The sequence below is a fragment of the Sus scrofa genome, chromosome X (genome assembly GCF_000003025.6).
Source record: "Sus scrofa isolate TJ Tabasco breed Duroc chromosome X, Sscrofa11.1, whole genome shotgun sequence".
Taxonomy (NCBI): Eukaryota; Metazoa; Chordata; class Mammalia; order Artiodactyla; family Suidae; genus Sus; species Sus scrofa.
The window spans coordinates 8,643,285-8,670,714 of record NC_010461.5 but is presented as its reverse complement, the minus strand read 5'-3'; the positions used below and the strand labels follow the sequence as shown (position 1 = coordinate 8,670,714).

At 41.5% G+C, this 27,430-nt stretch overlaps 1 protein-coding gene across 3 annotated transcripts in view; it reads right to left on the bottom strand.

Moving 5' to 3' along the window:
- FRMPD4 (FERM and PDZ domain containing 4) overlaps positions 1 to 27,430 on the bottom strand; it is an 826,395-nt gene that overhangs the window by 780,719 nt on the left and 18,246 nt on the right. For 2 of the 3 annotated variants that reach the window (XM_021080618.1, XM_021080619.1), the window contains exon 3: positions 12,733 to 12,856. In XM_021080618.1, the coding sequence (XP_020936277.1) occupies positions 12,733 to 12,856 (124 nt within the window). Of the gene's footprint in view, positions 1 to 12,732; positions 12,971 to 27,430 lie in introns of those variants that run through there. The other variant, XM_021080630.1, reaches the window with a different exon arrangement.

Here is a 27,430-nt window from a genome sequence, read left to right as displayed (position 1 = left end):
AAGGAAGACCCGTCGAAGAGGGAAAGTGGAGAAAAGGCTGGACGGCGCTCTCTGAGCAATGAGCCTTGGAGACACCTCAAGAGGCAGCGGCCCAACTGGCAAGGCCTGTGTCAGGCAGCTGTGCGCTCAGGAACGGGGAGCGACACACATATGGCAGAGTGGGGCTGCGCCATCTGTCACACGCCCGTGCCAGCCTCTTCACTTTAGGCAAGGTGGGAGTGGGCGGCATCAGGAGAAAAGCCACAGCTCACCAAGCCAGCCACACGCCTTGGCTCCCGGCTAACAGGCTCTTCCTCTAAACATTTAGACTCCTTCACTGCTGCTGTACGGCGGCTGCCAGTGGATACGCTCCTGTCGTCAAGGGGAGTTCGGAGTCAGCAAACCCGAGGTCTGAAAGCTGCTCCACCGCGTACAGCTACAGGTCTTGGAGCCTCTGTTTCTTCTTTGGTCAAACGCAAAGGATAATCATTATCCCTCACGGTGCTCGTAAGGATCAAATTCAGGGGTGATTGTAAAACGCGGAGGGCTGTGCTTTAAAAAAAACCTAACACATATCAAGTAAACGAAGCCTTTTCCATGCTGAGTCAAGCCTCCGAGTGTAAAACATTCTTCTTTCGTAGGTGGTAGGTCTTCTGTCTCAGTTTGGGAAGTAAAAAGAGCAATGGTGCTTCTCAGCTCACTTCAGTGTGCATTCAGAGTCCCTGGGGATGGAGGGAAAAGGCAGACGCTGGTTCTGTGGGTGTGGGTGGGGCCTAAGAATCTGCATTTCTGATGGGCTCCCAGTCCTGTTGATGCTGCTGGTCCAGAGACCACACTTGGGGTGGCAAGGGTCTAGGAAACCAGCTGTGGTACCCTGGGTAAGCCATCTCACTTCTCTAGGCTTCGGCTTTCTCGGATGTAAAATTTTAAAAGTTTATCTAGACAATTTCACGTTCCTGTCATACTACCCTACTGTGATAGATGACCTGAAAACTGGCTGCATGCAATTCCTCCCACACTACCTGCCCTTCTGCAATGTGACTTTGCTGTCCCTTTCATTGAGAGATGGAGTCCCTCCTCTTGAATCTGGCTTGTCCCGGAACTTGTTCGGACCAGGAGAACGTGGCCAAAGGAAAGCTGTGTGACTTCCAGGTTCTGGCCTGAGTGAGGAAGCCCAGCAGCTTTCTTTTTTGCCTTCTTAGGACCCAGCTGATGTGCAAAGAAGCTCAGGTTAGACTGCTGAATGAGAAGATGGAGAGGGTCACTTGCCCCCAGCTTCAAGCACTGTGGCTGAGGGGCCAGACATGTAAGCATATCTGACTGGAACATTCTAGTCCCAGTTTACCACCTACCTTTATGCGGCCACACAAATGACAAGCTGAGATTCCATGCAGCAGATGAACCACCCTGCTGAGCCTAACCCACAGAATTATGAGAAATAACACATCCTTTTTGTTTTCAGCCGTTATGTTTTAGAGGTGGCTTGATACATAGCAGTTGATAGCTGATACACATATTTTACCCACATAGGAGATAACAGAAACTTCAAAAGCCAGAACAGTTGGAAGAACTATGAAGAAACATCCTTACCAGTTGGACGGTGGAATATACGCCAAGGATTCTTACATTTAGAGAGTTCTTAATAAAGATCTCTCTTCTGTACTCAATTCAATGTAATAAGTGCTTGGTCAGGGCTACTGTGAGAAAAATTGGAGACATAATTCCAAGAAACTTGCAATATATTTGGGAATGGTAGTATGTTACAAAGAAAACGATAAGAAAACACACATCGTTTAATAATAGTACACTAAGCATATGTTTGAGAATCAAAATATTTTAACATCAACAATAAAATTCTATGGACACCTAAAAGGAATTCAATCAGTACATTCTGAAGTTATCAGAGAACAATTTATTAGAGGAAGCAAAACTGAGCCCTGGGAGTTCCCGTCGTGGCGCAGTGGTTAACGAATCTGACTAGGAACCATGAGGTTGCGGGTTTGATCCCTGGCCTTGCTCAGTGGGTTAACGATCCGGCGTTGCCGTGAGCTGTGGTGTAGGTTGCAGACGCGGCTCGGATCCCTCGTTGCTGTGGCTCTGGCATAGGCCGGTGGCTACAACTCCGATTCGACCCCTAGCCTGGGAACCTCCATGTGCCGCGGCAGCGGCCCAAGAAATAGCAAAAAGACAAAAAAAAAAAAACCCAAAACACTGAGGCCTGGATAAATGGAGGAATAAAAAGAAGTATGTAAAAATTAAATTGTGGTGTTCAAACTTGCTATACTAAAATGAAAAACTCGGTCATAATAGCAAATACATTCTAGGAAGTTCTCAAAGTCCTTTATACAGAGAATGACAATTTTAAATAGACTTTTGAAATCATTATTTGCTATGGCACATGGCACACATATTTTCACTAAATGAGTAAATTGTGGAGATCCAAGATTATTATACAATGTATGTGACAGAATGGAAATAGTAGAATTTCCGAGATGTAATACAGGTAAAAGTTGGGAAGGTATAGTGTGAAAGCCAAAAGACGATGACATAGAACTTGAAAGGTGAAAAGCATACATAAAACCAAAGTGGGAAATAAATATAAAGATTCCATGTATGGAGTGATCATCTTTAGCCCTCTCATCTACATCCTGGTTAAAATGTACTTCATTTTGGAAAGTATCTTCTTTTTCTTTTTTTTTTTTTTTCTCTTTGCCATTTCCTGGGCTGCTCTCACAGCATATGGAGGTTCCCAGGCTAGGGGTCTAATCGGAGCTGTAGCCACCAGCCTACACCAGAGCCACAGCAACACCAGATCCGAGCCTCGTCTGCAACCTATACCACAGCTCACGGCAACGCCGGATCCTTAACCCACTGAGCAAGGCCAGGGATTGAACCCACAACCTCATGTTTCCTAGTCGGATTGTTAACCATTGAGCCACGACGGGAACTCCTGCAAAGTATCTTCTATTTCGTGGTGGCTGCTGACAATGTGAAACTTTAGAATTTAAAAATTCCACTGATATTGCAGTAAAATGATTCATGGTTAAGAATAAGATGTAAGAAAAATAAAATTACATGTACTTCTACAATATTTTTTATAAGCATTTTCTGTAAGAAAATCATGCACTTACAAATCAGGTTTTAACTGGATTGGATAATACATCAACCAATCCATTTTTTTTAGAACAAGAAATTAATCTTGCAGGCACCTCCTCAAAACTCCATTTATCTACATTCTCATTTTGCTACCTCTTTTCCCATGAACACCCACGGGGAGAGAACACAGTCCTGACATACTGGTAAGATGAGACCTCGGAACAGGACTTATTTTAGGCGAAAGTTCTAACCTAAAATCATAGTCGAGTGTTCAAGTATTCACAAAGAGACCAAAGACTGGCTTAGTAAGGGCGTGATGTCACCCTCCCACTAGCATATAGATGAGTGCCAGGTCCGCAGTTAGCACCCGACTGAACATACATCAATGCTTGCAAGCTTTCTCAAGGACAGCCTTGGAGACAGACAGGGCTTTATTTTTTTCCACCTCTTGTAATTAAACCCTTTGAACATTCCTTCACTTCTCCATTTAACAATGAAGTTTTAACGGCTGATACTGAAAACGTTACAGTAACCTAAAATCTGAGCAAAGGGATGTTTATTTGTTGAGTACCTATAACCATCCTGAGGAAAAACAGACACTAAGCAAATACGCTGCCACAATGCTAGATGACTGCAAGTATTCTGAAGCGAATTCAAGCTGTGTCTAGAGGAGGGCAGCAGTGATCAGGAACAATTTTTAGGTAAGATATTCCGGAAAACTTTGTCTCTCAGAAGGATACACTTGAGCAGGGGTGTGAGGGCGAAAACATTCCGGAGAAAGGGAGTCATGAGCAGAAAAATCCTGAGTCAGAAAGGAGAGTTGCTATTAAGATATGATTAACAGATTGTCATACTAAAAATATTTTAAAACACTCAAAAAAAGAGATATAGAATAAGCCCCCTCCCCCAAATTAAATGACAACAACCCAAAACCCCAGATGTGATTACCGCAGCTGGCTCTGTCTGTGAATGTGTGTGTACCTTCTCCGCTCTGGGGGTTTGAGTTCTGTATTGGGAGGGAGAGCTGGCATTCCTCGGGCAAAGAGATTAAAGACACAGAGCTTCCAAGCCATTAGCTTCAGTCCCCCGGGAGGATTCTGTTCAATCCTGTCAGCCATCATCTATAACACAGGATAACCGCCTTCACCTGAGAGCGGGCTCCGAAAGGGCAAAGCACAGCCCTGGCGGTGAAGGGTCCTTCAGTGCATGCTGAATCGCCTGGGGAAAGACCTTCTGGCATCCCTGTTTACTTTTCAAAACAATGAGCTTGTGCTTTATAATCAGAAAAAAAAGGGTTGACTAAATCGATAGCCTCTCTGTAATGCCAAAGTGTTCCCCAGCTGTTTCCTTCTAGAAATTCACTTTCTTGAGACAGTAGAAGACTCCCTGTCATCTTAAAAATCTTCAGAAGTAGGGGTGCGTTTTGGAGAAAATTATGAATGGGGAGTACACACTGATTGTCTGAATTATTGATTACCACTGCATATACCTTCTTCATTCGTGGGGGGAGAGGTGAGAAACTAACACAATTCCTCAGGGCAGGTGCATCCTTGCGGAATAAAGCACCCTCTAAGCCAGGCATCTCACAGGGGCGCCTTGGTTTTATAGGTATTTGGCCATAAATTCATCCTAGCTACTGAAAGCGGAGATGGAATAATCAATCACGTAAATGAGCCTTAATAAGATTTTTCTTTATTTGAGTATATATTCAACTCAAAGCTTTGACATAATAGCTTTTGTGCACAATTAATTTAATAAAATCTGTTGAATAGAGACAAGCTATTGGGCAGCACTTCTGAGCCTTTACTGGTGGAGAGGGAGCCCTGTGCCTCTTTGAGAAACTGAAGAAAGCCATGGGCCCTTTGGCCCAGGGGAAAAAAATGCTGTAAACAAATAAGAATTTACATTAACTATGGAGGAGTTCATGGACCCCCTGGGTCTGTTGTTGGAGCCCCCTGTTTCAAAGACACTGGAAGACAAAGAATGTCACAGTGGTAGCAGCTCAGGTCTGCTCGGCCCTAGAAGAGTTCTAATTTTATAGGTGATGTGTACACTGAAGCTGGATATGTTGACATACAGCTTTTCTTAACATCAAAAAAAAAAAGTTGTTTGTTAATTGTAAAATACATATAACATAAAATTTACCACCCTAACCATTTTTCAGTGTACAGTTCAGCAGTGTTAAGTATATTCACGTTGTCACACAAAAGATCTCCAGAAATTTTTCCTCTTGCAAAACTGAAATGATATACACATTAAACAGCTTCCCCTTTCCCCTCCCCCACTCCCAGCCATCACCATTTTACTTTCTGTTTCAATGAATTTGACTACACTAGGGGACCTCAGAGAAGAGTATTTATCTTTTTGTGTCTGCCTGATTTCACTTGGCATAATGCCTAGAAGTTCACCCTTGCTGGATCATGTGTCAGATTTCTATCCGTTTCAAGGCTGAATAATATTCCATTGCATGTATAGACCACATTTTGCTTATTCATTCACCTGTAATGGACACTTGGTTTGCTTCTACCTTTTGGCTGCTGTGAATAATTTTGCCATAAACATGAGTGTACAGACATCTCTTCGAGATCCTCCCTGCACTTCCTTTGGATGCACACCCAGAAGCGCAATGACACAATGATTTGGAGGGAGCCACTTTTTTTTTTTTTTGCTTTTTAGGGCTGCACCTGCAGCATATGGAGGTTCCCAGGCCAGGGGTCAAACTGGAGCTACAGCTGCCGGCCTATACTACAGCAATGCCAGATTTGAGCTGCATCTGTAACCTACACCACAAGCTCACTGAGCTTAACCCACTGAGCAAGGGCAGGAATCGAACCCGCAACCTCATGGTTCCTAGTCGGATTCGTTAACCACTGCACCACAACAGGAACTCCTGGAGGGAGCCACTTTTATGGGCCCCTTTGATGCAAGAAACCCTATGACTCAGCAATTCTTTTTTTTTTTTTTTTTTTTGTCTTTTTGCCATTTCTTGGGCCGCTCCCACAGCATGTGGAGGTTCCCAGGCTAGGGGTCTAATGGGAGGTGTAGCTGCCAGCCTGTGCCACAGCCACAGCAACAAAGGATCCGAGCCACGTCTGTGACCTACACCACAGCTCACGGCAATGCCGGATCCTTAACCCACTGAGCAAGGGCAGGGATCAAACTCGCAACCTCATGGTTCCTAGTCGGATTCGTTAACCACTGCGCCACGATGGGAACTCCTGACTCAGCAATTCTGAGTCAGGTCCCTCATCAAAAGGGACCCTCCAAGGTGTGAGATTGGCTCCAAAATGTGAGATCGGCTTTTCATTACCAGGTTATGCAGATGACAGGCTTCCCTGATCTTTACTCCATCCTTAACCCCTCCTCAGTTATGTGAATTTCACTTTCTACTTTATCCGTTTCAGTTGTTTTTTTAATTTTTATAAGCATGTTTTAGCTTTATAATAAAAAAGGCAATAAAGATCATTAAAAGTCTGTCAGAACTAAGTATATAGGGTATCTCAACTACTTCTTAAAACTATCAATTGCAAGGAAATTTATAATATGAACATTGGCAAATGAATTTTAGAGAGAATATATATATTATAATCTACATTAGAAGATCTGTTGGAAATCTATTTGAAGACTTCCTATGCAGTACGGAGCTAAGAATAAGGACACAAATTCTTCGTCCTCTTTCCCCCAGTGTCCAACACGACACTGCCCAATAAAAATTAGTATGCTCAAGAAGCCTTCAAATCCCAGATGTCTGTGATTGAATTATCAATTGGATAAGGAAATAAGTTAAAATTTTAGTTGCATAAGTATAATTCTTGGCTGAATGTAAACGAGGAGAGCTATTGTAATTTTATAGGTGAACTTAATTAACATGAAGTGTAGACCATTCGAGATAGCTATGTTAGCTCTGGGAATGAGTGGTCACTCAGCTTAGAATGACCTTTATGAGCTGAGGACAATGGTTAGCAGGTGACTCCCTGTTATGGGTGGATTGCCTGCCAGAGGGTGCCCGAACCTACTCTTTACCTCCTTATTTCTAACTCCTACCTTCTCCCAAGCCCACCAGAGAGGAGGCGAGGCCCTAGGATGGAGAAAGAACATCCAGTGGTTTACTTCCTGGTTATCAGAACAGCTGGAATTTTAAGGATTTGGTCTTGGGGCCAGGTCAACATGGTGGCATCATTAGGTACCTAAGTCACAAGAGCTGTAAAAACACAGCTGGGTCAAAACTGTCTCATTAATCTCTTCGAAACACCAAGTGCTCATTTACATTAACCAAAGTCAAATCCAAGAACTTGGCTATGGCATTCCAAGCCCTTGTGGATTCAGGTCATCAATAATTGGCGTCAAAACATGCTGCTTTTGGAAGTGTCCTCAGTGATTGCTTTAAAACTCTGCCTCTGCACTAATACCAGAAGATTCAGTCCCCTTAGCAACCAAGAATTTATATTTGTTTGCTTATGGCTGTTTTCAAATACTCTGAGTATTTACAAAGGGTCCAAAGGCCCTCTCACCTTACAGATTCTAAGTGTTTTCAGAACAGATCCTAGATCTACTCTGTCTTTTCCATCCCTTCCCTCCCCTTTCCGCCACCAGATATTAGTATAATGCTCTGCATGGCAAAGATATTTGTTCATTTTAAGACTTCATTATCTTCTGGAAAGATTAGAGAGCCCTTTACTAGGATGGAAAAAGGAATTGGACGGATGCATAACCTTGAGGTTGTGGCATTAGCTAAATGCATCTCTCCTTCTCTCACATAAGGACAAGTCCTGATGGCAAATCATAGAGAATTTGGGTGCAAAAATTAGATTTTTTTCCAGCTTGATTAAGGAACATAAAATTGATTATTTAACCTATTTCTCAGGCTCCAACTTTTAGCTTTGTGCCAGTGAGCCCCAATTTGTATTTTCAGCTCAGACTGCTCTTTACAGCTCCCATCTACTAGGTATGATTACCTCAGAGGTACTTTGCACTTCACAATTGTCCAAAGCTGAACTCATTTAGCCTTTAAAATATCAGCTCCATAAGAGCTGGGACTTCTTTTTGTTCACTCCGGGATCCCCAGGACCTAAAATAGTGCCTTGCTTAATAAAGATTTGTTAAATGAGTTGATAATGAATGAATGAATGAAAATGAACGAATGAAAAGATCCTCCCAGAAGGTAGAGTCTTCCATTAATGCTCCACAGGTTCTACAGGACTTGACAGGATCAAACCCTATACCTCTTCCCATTATCTCCTCCCGCCAGTCTCCTCTCTTATCAAATGGCCCTCTCTGCTGCCTCATCCACGCTTGCCTCCCAATACGCTCAAAATCTACCATCATAAAACAGAATGTTCCTTTACTATGCAAGGCTACCTATAAATCTGTTCACTTTGTACTCCTAACATCTTGGACACCCTAGAGCTCCCAACTTGCACCCCACTCCTTCCCTTTCTTAGGCAAGGAATGGCTCCCTTGGAATGCCCTCCCACTGCCCTGAGAAGCCCTCCTAACTCCTTCCCTCCTACCCTTCAATTCCCACTGCAGGTATTACCTCCCCTGTGAAGCCCTTCCCGGTACCATCTCCTCCAGGCAACTAGGCAAAATGCTCTTTTTCTGTGTCTTCATAATACCCCAACCCAGGCCTTCCCAAACTTTTTCACATCATGATACACGTAGAAAATGCACAAAGCCCTTGCTGTACAGTGGGAAAATAAAATTAAAAAAAGAAAAAAAGAAAAAAAAGAAAATGCACAAAGCTGTGCATGGCCGGGTCTCATGTCATAATCACTACATTCACCGTCCTGTACTATAATTATTTGTTTGTGTTTGTCCCTCGTTGCTCCTGTGAACCGCTCAATGGCAAGAACTCTGTATTCTCATTTTTTATGTTTTAAATGATCACATACTCCAATGGACTTTTTTGAATGTACAGCTTTAGAAACGTTATCACGTGTGTAGATTCCCACCACCATGACCGCAGTTAGGATACAGAATAGTTCCATCACACAAGGCACTATCACACCCTCCCTCTTCCTCTAACCCCTGGTCCCCAGTGATCTGTTTTCTGTCACTCTACCTTTGTCTTTTGAGAATATCATATAAAGAGAACCACAGAGGATGTAACCTTTTGAAATGAGCTTCTTTCACTCAGCATAATGTCTAATATGCATTCAAATTGCTGTGCGTATCAAGAGTTTGTTCCTTTTTATTCTGAGTAGTATCTCATGGTGAGGACAGTGCGTTTATTCATTCATCCGCTGAAGGACATCTGGGTTGTTTCCAGTTTGGGGCAATTTCGAACACAGCTGCTGTAAACATTTGTGAAAGGTTTTTCTGTGAACAGGAGTTTTCATTTCTCTAGAGTAAATACCTAGGAGTGGAATCATATGGGTTTTATGGCAAATGTATATTTAGCTTTATGAGAAACTAACAAACGGTCTCCAAAGCAGCTATACCATTTCGCTGCTACACTGTACTAGCAAAGTATATAAGACTTCCAGTTGTTCCACATCCTTCCTAGCGCTTGGCATTGTCAGTATTTTTCATTTTTTACCTTGACCATTATCTCTGTACCCCAACACTTAGCACACAGGGAGATCCTCAATAAATTTCGGTTGAACTGAAATAAATCTATCTCATTTTTGTCACTCGTATTTCAAATTCACTAATGTTTTCATGATACTTTTCACCAAGCTTTGCGTTTAAAAACTAAAGAAATCGCATAGACGTGCTAAACTCCCTCTTTCCCCAAGTCCTAAATGAATCACTCTTCCTATAAAAAGACTGATATAGCAATATAGTCTACAACTTTCACTCCAACTTAAACTGAACTTGAAGGCTTGAAAATAAGATTGTGTTTGAAAGGTGCTACTATCACTGCTACTAGTGCTAACAATAAGAATCACATCATGGGTAATTAGATAATTGGATGAGCCAGGCACAGTGCTAGGGGCTGTTCCTACAGTAACTCACTTACCCCTCCAACCCCTCGAGGTAGGTATTATCCTTTTCTTTACAGACGTGGGGTCTTCGGTTTAATGAAGCTGATAAATGTGCCCAAAGTCATACAGCCAATAAGTGAAGGCACCAGGGTGCACACCCAGGTCAGGCTGGTTCCAGAAGCCATAGTCCTAACCATTCTGTGTGGCTGCTCTACTGGGCAAAGGAACCAGTTGCTCTTTAATCAGCAACAAAGACAATCTCAAGTCACTTTAATTTTGAAGGATTGCATCTGCAGCAACATGGATGGAACAAGAGACTCTCATCCTGAGTGACGTAAGTCAGAAAGAGAAAGACAAATACCATATGATATCACTTATATCTGGAATTTCATATATGCCACAAATGAACCTTTCCACCAAAAAGAAAATCATGGACTTGGAGAAGAGACTTGTGGTTGCCTGGGGGGAGGGAGAGGGAGTGGGATGGATGGGGAGCTTGGGATTAATAGATGCAAACTATTGCCTTTGGAATGGATTAGCAATGAGATCCTGCTGTGTAGCACTGAGAACTATGTCAGGTCACTTATGAGGGAGCATGATAATGGGAGAAAAAAGAATGTATACATGTATGTGTAACTGGGTCACCATGCTGTACAGTAGAAAAAAAATTCGTAATGGGGAAATAACAATAAAATAATTTTTTTAATTAAAAAAAATTTTTGAAGGATTGTAAAACTGCAGGAAACTGAACTATTTTCCTCTTTACATTGGTCTTATGATAGCTCTTTCAGATCAGCAATGAACCGCATGGACAGGGGGTGGGCAGGGACCCCTAGGCTGGGAAGCCTGCACTGCCTGAACGGAGGAGAAACTAAGAATTTTAGATCTTATTTCTGTGAAACCAGCAGCAGAAGTGGGATTCAACTGAGCATCACTTGTTGCTCTATGAAAAGTATCCCCATCCACTGAATCTTAAACCACATTTATATAGTCCTACACTTGAGAGCATCCTCCACGGAAGACATGAGCTGAGGTTACAATAATGCTTGCTTTTTATGTTGAGTCATAAAAATAAAATAGTACTTTATACACATATATAAAAGAAAATTAATAATATACTGACCTGAACTCTCTAATGACTAAGCACATCCAGGGATAACACAGAACTTCAGACTATATATCTACCACTAATTCTAATAAAACAAGACACACTAGACTTTCCATTGGATGTGCGGAGTAAAACTATGGCCAACCAACCGTCAAATTGGAATTCGGTGGTTTGGCTTAAGAATTTGATTTAAAGTATTTCTTATCTCTTTTATTACCTATTTTCTCCCAAACTCATAAACAATATGCTTCAATGAGTGAGAAGGTGAATCTATTTCTTTTTATGTTATTGACCAGGCAAGCAAGAGACACAAGCCCCAGGACTCTATGTCTAAACAGGTTACTTTTCGTAGCTCAAATATGCAATCGTTTCATCCTTTAGGTACGAAATCAGAAGGAAAATGTGAGCACTAAAAAGTGAGTCAATGAAATTATGTCATAAGCAAACAGTAGTTTGGGGAGACTCTTAGTTGCTAGTTCCAAAATGGGTGTTTTGTACATTTTAGTCCCATAGAATGACAATATCCATTTCTAAATTTCCCTTACAATGAACTACACAACAGAAGGAGGTTTCATTTGCACTCATGCAAATGAGTGCAACTGTTTTAAAACAAATAGTGCCACCAAGTGATTACTGTCATCGAAAATTATGGCAACTCTAAAAAATATTTCACTCGAAGTCCCAAGTAGTGAAAGTCAAGAGTAATGAATTTTATCCAGTTGGAGAGCTGCTTTTAACCTGTGGCTTTATACTGGGGCTTCCACATAATGTTCCTATCGTGATGCTTAAATACTCAATAATCCTAGAGTCTGCTGAAAGAATATCATTCAAACAAAGTCATAAGCAGCTTATAATACACAGTGCCAGTGATTAATGAGGAAGCATTAAGCAGCAGAATGGCTGGAAACTTTCCAATCGGCATTCCAAAATGTATTCATTACTGACAAATTTCTCATACTTGAAACTTTGACAACCTCGAGAAAGAATTCCCTAGTTATATAAACCGTAAGCCACTCAGCGACCATCTGAGCTTTCTGTAAAACTGTGGTTTTTCTCAAAGGAGGAAAACTTATTCAGCAAGACCACCGAACACAAAGAAGCAATTAAGCACAAACCAATCTGCACAGCCAACGCAGCATTTTCGGCTTCAGCATCAAAACTTTTCACCCTGACAGATACATTTGTCTCTGAGAAGACACCATTTAAAAACATAAACAAATAAACAGCACAGTCCAACGTTCCTTGCAAAAAGCACAGTCAAAAGTTTAGCCTCTGGTAATATGTATATTAAGGATGAGCAGCTGAAATCGGGTTCTCTCTTCCCCAAAATGCCTCTGGACATTTAGTCTTCAGGAAATAAGCACAGTAGCATACAGCTGCGTACTTTTCTTTTACAGGATATTCCTGCCTCACCTCCAGTATTCTTTTTAAGTATTAGAATTGCCTGGACCGAAAACTCAGAAGCATCTCATCGCTTTTCCATCAAAGGCACCATGCTTGTATCATTCTGACACATGGCTTTCAATCCGTGTGCAAATGCATTCATCCAACCGAAAAACATGAGCTAATCTCTGAAGCCAGGGATAAGACCCCTGACATTTGCACCGGAGGATGATTACTCACTGGCAGATGTGCGCTCCTTCATCCTCTACTGCCTTGCCGAAGCCCCAGGGAATGGAGAAGGTCTGCCAACTTTCTCCTTCGAGATCCTCATCCATGGTAGGAAGCCAAAACAGCCCACTTCTTCCTAAAGAGGGAAAGAAAGAAACTCTGGTCTTGATTCTTTCATAAGAAGAATGTGTGGATCCTAACAAACAACTGCTAGACAAGAAGAGTGAGAGAGGAAGGAGAGGGGGAATCGATGCCGAGAGGCCAATCATATTTCATCACTCGGCTACTTGGAAACCAGATATGTTGCGACAGTCACGTGCTCGGAGAGATTTGAGGATGCAAAAGAGGAGCGGCTTTGTCTTGTGTGAATTATTAACAGGGACTTTTCCCCTGACCGTGAGCAAAGAGTCACAGGTTACTCGTTTCAGAAAAAAAAGCAATCAGGTTTGAAGGGGACATATAAATCGATGAGTCAAGAAACAAGATTTCTGATCCAAGTTCTGCCACTGACCCCCATGAATCAGGACAGCCTCGTGCAGGTAAAATCGAAGTGATGTTACACCGGGAATAAAGTGGCACTTTCTGAAGTGACCATAACTGCACCTTCAGCATTTGCCTCAGATGAAAACGAGTGTTTGCTCCTCCCCACCTGGCTATTTGGCGCTGTGAGCTGGCACGAAGCCACACCTGCCCACAGTTCTCACAGCTCTCCTAGATTTCCAAGTGCTCTGAACTTCTCTCATGGCTTTCTTGTGTTTCATCAAATTTGAGATTTAACATGTCTACCTGAAAGCCATTTGAAAGACGGCAATGTTAATGCCAGATCCACCTGAGTGGGAAAGTGCTGATCCAGAAAGCTTTCAGAAAGCATTGGCTTCCCATGGCACAGATGGGCACAAGTGGGGTCTGAAACTGTGCTGAGTGGTATGGAATGTCTCTCTCTCTCTCTCTAGAGCAGGATTTCTCAACCTCAGCCCTAGTGGCATTTGGGCTGGACACTTCTTTGCTGCGGGGATGCCCTGTACACTGGGGAAGATTTAGCAGCATCTCTGGCCTGTACCCACTAGATGCTAGCAGCATGTACAGTTGTGACAACCAAAAATGCCTCCAGGAGTTCTCTTGCTGTGCAATGGGTTAAGGATCTGGTGTTGTCACTGCTGTGGCTCAGGCTGCTGTTGTGGCACAGGTTTGATCCCTAGCCTGTGAACTTCCACATGCTGCAGGTTCAGCAAAAAAAAAAAAAAAAAAAAAAAAAAATGCTTCCAGACATTGCCAAATATCCACTGGGAGGTAGAATCCCCCCAGTTGAAATCACTGCTCTAGATCCATTTCTTTTCTTTTTCTTTTCTTTTCTTTCTTCTTTTTTTTTGGCTGCACCTGTGGCATGCAGTAGTTCCCAGGCCAGGGATCGAACCCAGGCCACAGTACTGACCAGAACTACAGCAGTGACAACACCAGGCCCTTAACTCGCTGAGCCACCAGGGAACTCTTAGACCCATTCCTTTAGTGAGGTTTTTCAAAAGAGGAGGAATGTTATTTATACTTGAAATAGGCTTGTGCCAAAGACAGGTGGTAGGTAGAGTCAAAGCTGTGGGTGAACTCAGATTCATATGCTGGTGGCCAATTCAATTTGTCTAAATGATGACACATTTAAAGTGGGGAATCCAAACTCTCCATTGATATTTGCCAAACGGCTCACTACTTGAGATGGTTAATTTTATGTCAACTTGACTGGGCCAAGGGATGCCCAGATATTTGGTTAAACATTATTTTGGGTATATGTGTGAGGGTGCTTCTGGGTGAGATTAACATCTGTCAGCAGGCTGAAGAAAGCAGATGCCTTCCCCTATTCAGGTGGGTTTCGTCCAAGGGACTGGAGATCTGAATAGAGCAAAAGCTGAAGCAAAGTGGGATTCACCTTCCACGTGACAGTTTTCAAGCTGGGATATGGGTCTTCTTGAGCCCTCTGGAATTGCACCATGGGCTCTCCTGGGTTCCCAGCTTGCAGATGGCAGATCATGGGACTTCTCAGCCTCCATAATCATGTGAACCAATTTCTTATAATCAAACAATCAATCAATCTCTCTGTATGTACACACAGACACAGACACACACACACCCACACCCACTCACACACACACACACACACACCCCGGCAGACCTCAGGTATATTGTGAGCTTGCTTCCATACCGCTGCAATAAAGCAAATATCACAATAAAGTAAGTCACATGAATTTTTTGGTTTCCCAGTGCATGTAAGAGTTATGCTTACACCACTAATGTGATCTATTAGGTGTGTGATAGCATTATTTCTAAAAAAAAAAAAATGTACATACCTTAATTAAAAATACTTTATTGAAGAATTTCCATTGTAGTGTAGCAGAAACAAATCTGACTAGTATCCATGAAGATATGGGTTTGACCCCTGGCCTCGCTCAGTGCGTTAAGGATCCAGCATTGCTCTGAGTTGTGGTGTAGGTCACAGATGCAGCTCGGATATGGCATTGCTGTGGCTGTGGAATAGGCTAGAAGCTGCGGCTCTGATTTGACCCCTAGCCTGGGAACCTCCATACACCGCGGGTGTAGCCATAAAAAGTAAAAAAACAAACAAACAAACAAAAAAAATACCACCTCAGAAAACCCCCCCAAAATTTTATTGCTAAAAATTGCTAACCATCATCTAATAACACAGGGTTGCCACAAACCTCCTATTTGTAAAAAATGCATTATCTACAAAGCACAATAAAATGAGGTATACCTGTAAATACAATAATAACAGTCTATTTAAATTCAACACTGGGAAAATAAGGTGCATAGTTTCAAAAGCAAAAGTACAGATGAGCAAGTCCACAGGTGGTGGTGGACATCTTCTCATTCAGAAGAATGGCATACTATTATAGAAGACAGCACGGGGTTTCCTCAAAAAAACTAAAAATATAGTTGCCATATGATCCAGCAATCCCATTCCCAGGCAAAACTATAATGGAAAAGATACATGCACTCCTACATTCACAGCAGCATTATTACACAGCCAAGACATGGAAGCAACCTAGATGTCCATCAACAGAGGAATGGATAAAGAAGATGTTATATACATATGTACATATACACACAACAGAACACTACTCAACCATTAAAAAGAAATAGACATTCCCATTTGAAGCAACATGGATGGACCTAGAAATTACCATACTAAGCGAAGTAAGTCAGAAAGAGAAAGACAAATACCACATGATATCACATTTGTGGAATCTAAAATACAACACAAATCAACATATCTAAAAAACAAAAACAGACTCACAGACATAGAAAACAGAGTTGTGATTGCCACAGGGAGAGAGGGGTAGGGGAGAGAAGGATCGGGAGTGTGGGATTAGTAGAGAGAGGCAAACTATCATATAGGATGGATAAACAACAAGGTCCTCCTGTATAGCACCAGGAGCAATATTCAATATCATGTGATAAACCATAATGGAAAAGATATGAAAAAGAATATATATGCATAACCGAATCACTTGGTTATACAACAGAAATTAACACAACATTGTAAATCAACTATATACTTCAATAAATTTTTTCTTTTTTTTTTTTACTTTTTAGGGCTGCACTCATGGCATAGGGAAGTTCCCAGGCTAGGGGTCAAATCAGAGCTACAGCTGCCAGCCTACACCACAGCCACAGCCACATGTGATCTGAGCCACATCTGCGACCTACACCACAGCTCACGGCAATGCTGGATCCCTGACCCACTGAGTGAGGCCAAGGACTGAACCCACATACTCATGGATACTAGTTGGATTCGTTTCCACTACGCCACAGTGGGAATGCCAATAAAATTTTTTAAAAAAGAAGACTGGCATGCCCAGGAGAAATCTTGCAATAGGAAAGATGGCTTGGGAGAAGGAGCAGCCTTCAGAGCCTCAGAATCTCGTTTCTGAGTAGGAGCAGGTGTGATCAAGAAGAAGGAGAATTCTCCACATGGTACAGTGTGTCAGTACAGCTGTCTGTCCACTCCAGGGCTAATTTGGAAGTTAGTAAGGAGGGGGTCAGTCTCTGAAGGATTGAGGTTTGTGTTTCAAAGTTCCTATGAGAAAGGGTATTGAGTGGGCAGGGAAAGAGAAGTGCTGTATTCCATTTCCTTTGGAATAAGAAAGAGAAAGAGTTTTTAATAAAGTAGAATGGTGCTCTGAGATAGGTAAAATGTGTCCCCCTATATGGACTGGACTGTAGCAGGAGGATCTGTGTACCTTGGGAACTGTCCAGGGTGTTAAATGTGGCCTGCAAGGGGGAAGGGCCTTCCACTTGAGTGCTGGGTCATAGAAGCAGAGCTTCAAGAAATAAAATATCTTCAAGAAATCAAAGAGGAGGTCAAACAATACATAGAAACAAATGAAAATGAAAACACAACGTTCCAAAACCTATGGGATGCAGCAAAAGCAGTTCTAAGAGGAAAGTTTATAGCAACACAAGCTTACTTCAGGAAATAATACAAATCTCATATAAACAACCTAATCTTACACCTAAAGCTATTAGAGAAAGAAGAACAGGCAAAACCCAAAGTTAGTAGAAGGAAAGAAATAATAAAGAACAGAGCAGATAATAAATGAAAATAGAAATAATAAAGAAAGAGCAGAAATAAATGAAAAAGAGATGAAGAAAACAATAGAAAAGATCATTGAAACTAAAAGCTGGCTCCTTGAAAAGATCAACAAAATTGATAAGCCCTTGGCCAGACTCATAAAGAAAAAAAAGGGAGAGGGCTCAAATCAATAAAATTAGAAATGAAATAGGAGAAGTTACAATGGACATCACAGAAATACAAAGGATCATAAGAGACTACTACAAGCATCTATAAGATGCCACTAAAATGGACAATCTATAAGAAATGGACAAATTCTTAGAAAGGTACAATCTTCCAAGACCAAACTAGGAGGAAATAAAAAAAAATGAACAGATTGATCACAAGTACTGAAATTGGAACTGTGATTTAAAAACTTCCAACAGGCAGAAGCAAAATATTACATTTAGAATGGATAAGCAATGAAGTCCTACTGTAAAGCACAGGAACTATATCCAATCTCTTGGGATAGAACATGATGGAAGATAGTATGAGAAAAGGAACATATTTATGTATGACTGGGTCACTTTGCTATGTAGCAGAAATTGGCACAACATTGTAAATCACCTATACTTTAATAAAATAAATAAAAACTTCCAACAAACAAAAGTCCAGGACCATGGCTTCACAGGCAAATTCTATCAAACATTTAGAGAAGAGTTAACATCTATCCTTCTGAAACTATTCCAAAAAATTGCAAAGGAAGGAACACTCCAAATTCATTCTATGAGGCCACCATCACCTTGACAGCAAAACCAAAGATGCTACAAAAAAGAAAATTATAGGCCAATATCACTGATGAATATAGACGTAAAAATCCTCAAGAAAATATTAGCAAACTGAATCCAACAACACACTAAAAGGATCATATATCATATTCAAGTGGAATTTTTCCCAGGGATGCAAGGATTTTTCAATATCAAAAATCAGTGTGATATCCCACATTAACAAATGGAAGAATAAAAACCATATGATCATCTCAAAATATGCAGAAAAAGCTTTTGACAAAATCCTACACCCATTTATGACAAAAATCTTCCAGAAAGTGGGCACAGCGGGTACCTACCTCAACCTAATAAAGACCGTATATGACAAACCCACAGCTAATGTCATGCTCAACAGTGCAAAGCTGAAAGAATTTCTGCTAAGATAGAACAAGACAAGGATGTCCACTGTCACCATTTTTTTTTTCTTTTTTGGCCATCTGTGGCATAGGGAGTTCCCAGGCCAGGGATCAGGTCCGAGCCACAGCTGCAACCTATTCCCCACCTGCAGCAATGCCAGATACTTTAATCCACTGTGCCCAGCCAGGATTGAACCTGTGTCCTGGTGCTGTAGAGATGCTGCCAATCCTGTTGTGACACAGTGGAAACTCCTCACTCTCACCACTTTTATTCAACATAGTTTTGGAAGTCCTAGCCATGGCAGTCAGAGAAGAAAAGGAAATAAAAGGAACTCAAATTGGAAAAGAAGAAGTAAAACTGTCCCTGTTTGCAGATGACATGACACTATTTGTAGAAAATCACAAAGATGCTATCAGAAAACTACTAGAGCTCAACAATGAATTCAGTAAAGTTTCAGGATACAAAATTAATACACAGAAATCTCTCACATTTCTATATACTAACAGTGAAAGATGAGAGAGAGTAATTAAGGAAACAATCCCATTTACCATCACATGAAAAAATAACAAAAAACCTAGGAACAAACTTACCTAAGGAGGCAAAAGACCTGTATTCTGACAACTCTAAGAAGCTATTGAAAAAAACAGAAGATGACACAAACAGATGGAAAGATATACCATGATCTTGGATTGGAAGAATTAATACTACCCAAGGCAAGCTACAGATTCAGTGCAATCCCTATCAAAGTACCAATGGCATTTTTCACAGAACTAGAACAAAAAAACCTTTTAACTTGTGTGGAAACAAAAAGACCCCAAATAGCCAAGGCAATCCTCAGACTATACTACAAAGCTACAGTCATCAAAAGAGTATGGTACTGGTACAAAACTGGAAACACAGAGCAACAGAAAAGTATAGAAAACCCAGAAATAAACCCACGGACTTTATGGTCAACTAATATACGAAAAAGGAGGCAAAAATATACGATGGAGAAAAGACAGTCTCTTCAATAAGTGATGTTGGGAAAACTGGACAGCAACATGTAAAAGAATGAAATTAGAACACTGTCTAATACTGTACGCACAAATAAACTCAAAATGGATTAAAAACCTAAATAAAGACCAGATACTTAAAACTCTTAGAGGACAACATAGGCAGAACACTCTCTGATGTAAACTGTAGCAGTATCTTTTCAGATTCACCTCCAAGAGTAATGAAAATAAAAACAAAAATAAACCAATGAGACCTAATTAAACATAAAAGCTTTACACAGCAGGAGTTCCCATCATGGCTCAGTGGTTAACGAATCTGACTAGGAACCATGAGGTTGCGGGTTCAATCCCTGGCCTTGCTCGGTGGGTTAAGGATGCGGCATTGCCGTGAGCTGTGGTGTAGGTTGCAGACGCAGCTCGGATCCCATCTTGTTGTGGCTCTGGCGTAGGCCAGCAGGTATGGCTACGATTCGACCCCTAGCCTGGGAACCTCCATGTGCTGTGCTGCGAGAGCGGCCCAAGAAATGGCAAAAAGACAAAAAAAAAAAAAAAAAAAAAAAAAGCTTTACACAGCAAAGGAAATCATAAACAAAGTGAAAAGACAACCCACAGAATGGGAGAATGCAATGAAGCAACTGACAAGGGATTAAGCTCTGAAATATACAAAAAAACTCATGCAGCTCATCATAAAAAAGAAACAACCCCATCAAAAAATGGGCAGAAGATCTAAACAGACATTTCTCCAAAGAAGACAGAGAGATGGCCAAAAAGCATGTGAAAAGATGCTCAACATCACTAATTATTAGAGAAATGCAAATCAAAGCTACAATGAGGTATCACCTTACACCAGACAGAATAGTCATCAAGAAGTCTACAAACAATTAATGCTGGCGAGGGTGCAGAGAAAGGGAAGAACCCTCTTACACTATTGGTGAGAATGTAAATTGGTACAACCACTGTGGAAAACAGTATGGAGGTTCCTCAGAAAACTAAAAATATAATTACCATATGACCCAGCAATCCCATTCCTGAACATCCATCTGGAGAAGGCTGTAATTCAAAAAGATACACGCACCCCAATGTTCAGTGCAGTGTTATTTACAATGGCCAAGACACAGAAGCAACCTAAATGTCCACTGACAGAAGAGTGGATAAATAAGATGTGGTACATATCTACAATATCATTAAAAAAGACATTGTCCTTAAAAAAGTCATTAGGAGTTCCCATCGTAGCTCAGTGGAAACGAATCTGACTAGCATCCATGAGGACGCATGTTTGATCCCTGGCCTCACTCAGTGGGTTAAGGATCCAGTGTTGCTGTGGCTGTGGTGTAGGCCAGTGGCTACAGCTCCGATTTGACCCCTAGCCTGGTAACCTCCACATGCCATGGGCGCAGCCCTAAAAAAAAAAAAAAAAAAAAAAAAAAAGTCATTAAAAAAGAATGAAATAATACCATTCACAGCAACATGGATAGACCTAGAGATTACTATACTAATAAGTCAGATCAAGAAAGACAAACATCTTATCATATTTCTTACATGTGGAAACTTAAAAAAAAAAAAAAAAGGGATACGAATGGAAGTTCCCTTGTGGTGCAGCAGGTGAAGGACCTGGCCTTCCTGCAGCTGTGGTACAGGTCACAATTGAGGCTTGGGGTCTATCCCGGTCCGGGAATGTCCACTTGCAGCAGGTGTGACCAAAAAAATAAACAAATTCAAATTTTAAAATGTAAAAGGATACAAACAAACTCATTTGCAGAATGGAAACAGACTCGCAGAACTTAAACACAAACTTATGGTCACCAAAGGGGACAGGTCAGAGCTGGGGGGAGGGATGGATTGAGGGTTTGGGATTAGCATATGCACATGGTGGCATACGGACAGGTTAGCCAATGGGGACCTGCTGTATAGCACAGGGAACTCTACTCAACATTCTGTGATAGTCTATATGGGAAAAGAATCTGAAAAAGAATAGATGTGTGTGTATGTGTAACTTAATCACTTTGTTGTATAGCAAACATTATCACAACATTGTAAATTAACTGTATTTCAATAAAACTTTAAAATTAAATTTTAAAATTTCTTTATTTTTACCCTATTTCTCATATTTATTTCTTGGCTGCATGCTGTGGATGTTTCTTTTCTTTTTTTAACTTGGAAACCTTCTCTTCTTTTTTTTTTTGGCCATGCCCACAGAAGGCAGAAGTTGCCAGGCCAAAGATTGAACCCACACCACAGCAGTGAACATGCCAGATCCTTAATCTGCTAGAGCACCCAGAAACTCAAACAATCACTTTTTAAAAAAAAAATCTGTTAGAGTACAGCTGACTTACAATGTTGTCTAAGTTTCAGGAGTACAGCAAAGTGAATACATACATCCATTCTTTTTTTCCCCATTTACGTTATTACAGAATATTGAGTACATTTCCCTGTGCTATACAGTAGGTCCTTGTTAGTTATATATTTTAATTAATGAATGAGTGAAATAAGTTTTTGGGCAGTGCCTGCAGCATGAAGAAGTTCCCAGGCCAGGGGGTAAACCCATGCCAAAGTAGTGACAACGCCAGATCCTTAACCCCCTGAGTCACCAGGGAACTCCTAGTTATCTATTTTATATACAGCAGTGTGTATACGTTAGTCCCACCCTCTTAATTTACACCTCTCCCTCCACGGTATACCCTTTGTTGACCATAAGTTTGATTTAAAAAATCTGTGAGTTTCTGTTCTATAAATACTCTCTCGCTTTTTTTTTTTTTTTTTTTTTTTTTTTTTTGTCATTTTAGGGCTGCACCTGTGGTATACGGAGGTTCCCAGGCTAGGGGTCAAATCAGAACTGTAGCTGCTGGACTATGCCAGACCTGAGCAGTGTCTGTGACCTACACCACAGCTCACGGCAACGCCGGATCCTTAACCCACTGAGCAAGGCCAGGGATTGAACCTGCGTCCTTATGGATACTAGTCAGATTCATTTCCGCTGAGCCACGACAGGAGTTCCTGTTCTAAAAGTATTTTTAAGAATGTCAAGAGCTACCAACTGAATGACTGCACTTTGACATTATAGCTGGATACCAAGAATTCGTTAAACACCTACTGAATGGCCTGTACGATGGCAAATGTGAAAGTCTTAGATCACATGCTGCAACCCCCAAAGAGCTTATATTCTAGGATTGGAGAGAGATGATATATATCCAAGAACAGCAGATCTAAAAGATTTCATTGTATATTTTCGCTTTATGTCTTTACATGGAACTGGATAATTTTGCTTAGCTTAAAAACTAAAGGTACAGTTGAGTGACTTTAAAATTACTTATGAACATAATCACCTTTTTGACTAGCCAAGAGACAAATAACACTCCTATTTTACAGTTACGAAAATAATTTTATAGTCCTCTGAAAGAAGGTGTTGAGAATTCTTTAAAGTTGTTCAGATGGTGCTTAACTCTGCATCTGACCTTCAAGGGCTCTGCCATCTCTTTCCAACCTTCCTTTCTGACCCTGCCTCCCTTCTGCTCTTTCTCATACTCTCCATGCCAATTATATTAAAGGATGCAGTGGGATCACTGTGATTTTCCACCTCCAAACATTTGGATTTTTTTCTCCCCCAGTCCCCGCATGAGAGCACCAACTGCCTTCTGCCTGACCAAAATCAATCTTTCCTTCCCCAAACACCCAAGTCACAGCCCATCTCCTACGATGCTTTCCACTTTCTCCAAGAGAATTAATCTCCTCACTTTGGTACTTCTAAAGGACATAGTTCCCCAGTAAAAGCAGCTATCACATTCTGCCTTCCATTTCAGGGACTTGTGTTCAATTTGCTAAACTCACTGATCACTGCAGTGCGCTTTTTGTAGCTACTTCAGGATTTTCTACACAGCTGATCTTGTAACCTGCAGATGAAATCAGTTTTACTTCTCCCTTTTTGAATTCTTCTCCCCACATCCACCCCCTTGCTTTAATATACTGGGTAGGGAGTTCCCGTCGTGGCTCAGTGGCTAACGAATCCGACTAGGAACCATGAGGTTTCGGGTTCGATCCCTGGCCTTGCTCAGTGGCTATAGCTCTGATTAGACCCCTACCCTGGGAACCTCCATATGCCGCGGGAATGGCTCAAGAAAAGGCAAAAAGACGAAAAATTAAAAATAAATAAATAAATAAATAAATAAATAAATAATGTACTGGGTAGATCCTCCGGTATCATGTGGAATATAGAAGTGGTGAGAGTGGAAATCCTTGCCTCATTCCTGACCTGATGGGAAAAGCATTCTTTCTTTCTTTCTTTCTTTCCTTCCTTCCTTCCTTCTTTCTTTCTTTTTTTTTCTTAGAGCAGCACTTGCGGCATATGGAGGTTCCCAGGGTAGGGGTCTCACCTGAGCTGCATTTGCGACCTACACCACAGCTCACGGCAACACTGGATCCTTAACCCACTGAGCGAGGCCAGGGATTGAACCCAACATTTCATCCTTCCTAGTTGGATTCGTTTCCGCTGCGCCACAACAGGAACTCTGGGAAAAGCATTCTTAAGCAGTACAAAGAACTGACAAACTGAACTTTGTCAAAATGTTTCAAGTGTGGTCTTTGACCATGTGCAGTGTAGAGAAAATATTTTTCTGTTTCTGCCAAGTTGGGGATTTCTGAATACACTTCGCTGAAAACTTGGGATCCCAAGCTACAAGCAACCCTTGGGAAGGTATTTGGAACTATGTACACACTGAGTGAACTCCAGAGGGACAGACCTAACTCCGGAGGTATGTTTACATTTCAAGGGAAAATGAGGCACAGGGCCTTGGAGAGCCAGAGACATGCAGGCTTATCTGCTTCTTGAAAAGATGTCACTACATTTCAAAATGTTACACTTGAGAACCCAGGATCCTTTCATCCCATCTCCAAGGAGCAAAAGCTTTACTCCCTCCTTTTGAGAGAGGAGGAGAAGGCAGCTGCCTCTTTCTCTTCTATATCAGCAGAGAAAATATCCGTTTTTCTCCCTTCTTCACCTATGGATTATCTGGCCCCTCACATAAGAGATTTTTCCATCTGGCTTTCCTTGTGATGCTCCAGGGGGAGCACTGGGGCAAGGGGGCCACGTAGTGATGATCAGGTAAATAACACTAAGGATAGTCTGTCTCTGATTCAGAAAACCTCATGAACACATTCGGTTGAAATTAATGAAGAGGAATATTAGAAACCCAACAAAAAGACATTGGGCTTTGATTTTTGTCTCTCTAGCGGCAGGAAATCTGTAAAGACAACGTCCTACTTTTCTGAAAAATTGCACACGCCCTCAGGTCTAAAGCAGCTTCTGTGCTCAGATACCTCACAGTTCTCTCATTGTTTTTCGTTCACTTTTTTCCTTTCATTGTGATAAAATATACATCACACAAAACTTACCACTGAAACCATCTTTCCGTTTACAATTCAGTGACATTAAGTACATTTACAATGTTGTACGACCATCCCTACTATCCATTTCTAGAACGTTTTCATCATGCCCCAAAGAAACTCTGTGGCCCTTCAACCATAACACTCCATCACCCTCGCCCCTCAACCCTTGGTAGCGACCATTCTACTTTCTGTCTCCATGAATCTGTCCATTCTAGGTACTTCATGTAAGGGAGATCGAACAGTATTGGTTCTGCTGCCTTTGGCTTATTTCACTTAAATAACATTTTCAGTGTTGATCCATGCTGTAACATGTACGAGAATTTCACTGCTCTTTATGGCTGACGATTGGCCGCTGTACGGCGAGACCACGTTTTGTCCATCCGTTCATCTGCGGATGGACACGTGGGTTGTTTCCACCTTTTGGAGACTGTGGCTAAAGCTGCTAAGAATATTGGTGTACAAGCATCCATCTGAGTCTCTGCTTTCGATTCTTTTGAGTATATACCTAGGAATGGAATTGTTGCATCACATGGTGTTTCCATGTTTAACTTTGTGAGGAACTGCCACACTCTTTCACATCAGCTACACCGTTTCGCATTCTGACCAGTAACGCCTAAGGGTCCCAGTGCTCCAACGTCCTCTCCACCACTGGTGATTCTATTACATTTTCCTTCACTTTTGTGCTTGTGTCAGCTCTTGAGCAATTTTAAGCTTTTCAAAAATAGTTTATCCAGCGAATTTCTCTGAATAACTGACCCTGCTACTCTTAGAAGCGGGAGACCTCCTTTTACTTTAAAACAACAACAACAACAAATATTCATGACAATATCACACAGAGTCGGGAGAATACATCTCAAAGTAATATCCGCAGCTCTTTAGCATCAGAGGAAACCTGCAAGCACCTTTAAATTTACACTAAAACTTGTGTTATTTTGAATTCTTAAGTTCATTTTTAGTACTTCTCCTTAGACAAATTTCTGCCTTTCTCATACGGCTGACATGGTGTTAACACAAAATGAACATGCTAATTCTAAAAATACATCATCTAAAAATACATTATCCACAGAATAAGTTATTCTAAGTTAAAACCACCTTTTTGGAGAGCAGCCTGCTTGGTGTTTTGTGGAAATGTTTCTCTCTAGTAACAATAAAAGCTGATTTTAATGAAAATTGAGGAAATGCGGGCACTACCTTTCTGTTATCTATATACTGTCATTTACTTTCCCATTTCCTTTGTTTTCTCTGTAAAAGCGCAAGGAAAGTATCACATGGCCTGCTGAGAATAAGACCAATCTTTTTCAACTTTGAACTTATAGTTAGAAATAATTGACACAGAATGAGATTTTATCCTTCCTGCAGAAAGAAAAGGAAATGTCATTAAAAACATAAATTGATGACAGCCTTTTGAAATTGAAGGGGAAATTTTCCTCCCAAAGCCTTTCTCTCCATTTAAATGCTCCCAGCAATATTGTTCTAGGTTCAGATAAGTTGGCTATTAAGTAAATTAGCTTTGAACATACAAGTGGCATTCAAAAACCTGTCTAGCCATGAAGGATTTAAGTTGAATTGTACCTGCGATGAAAAATGAGGGAAGGATTAAAAAAGCTCATTACTTAGAATTCACCTAGCAATTCATGTTTTCTATGCATCTATAATCAGATGCAAGTCATTCCTCAGAAAGGCTTTGTGCATTTTTCAGTGGGCACCATTCTCCATAAAACTCACAATGGCAGAATTTCCTATTTCCATCCATCTTCTTCCCCTATCATTCATTAGTCTACTGAGCACCAAGAGTGGGCCAGGCATTGCGTTAGGCTGGAGGGCTAGAGAAATGAAAATGTCTGGGCAAGTTCAGTGACTTCAGCACCCCCTCCCCACAATGTTTGAAGCTGCTGGCTCCAGTTTTGCCTCCCTGCCTCAGCCCTTTGAATTGACAATCCTTTATTCACCACCCCACATGCATCGGCTATTTGGTTCTTGACCTGGCTTTATCCCTGGCCACTGCTCTTTAGGTCTACCTCACTTCTTCCACATTCTGCATCTTTCAGGCCTGTCCCAATCACCCTCCGCCTTCTCCCCAGATCTGGAATTCGGTCTAGTTGCAATGCACAATGTGCCCAATGAAAGCTGCGAGTAAGGATGACAGATAGGTGTTCCCATTGTGGCGCAGCGGAAACGAACCTGACTAGCATCCATGAGGATGAGAGTTCGATCCCTGGCCTCGCTCAGGGGGCCAAGGATCTGGTGTTGCCATGAGCTGCAGTGTAGGTCACAGATACGGCTCGGAGCCTGTGTTGTTGCGGCTGAGGCTGTGGCTGGCAGCAGTAGCTCTAATTCGACCCTTAGCCTGGGAACTTCCATATGCCACGACTGCAGCCCTAAAAAGCCAAAAAAAAAAAAAAAAAAAAAGATGACAGATAAAAAAGAGGACTTCTGGAGTTCCCGTCGTGGCGCAGTGGTTAACGAATCCGACTAGGAACCATGAGGTTGCGGGTTTGATCCCTGGCCTTGCTCAGTGGGTTAACGATCCGGCGTTGCCGTGAGCTGTGGTGTAGGTTGCAGACGCGGCTCGGATCCTGCGTTGCTGTGGCTCTGGT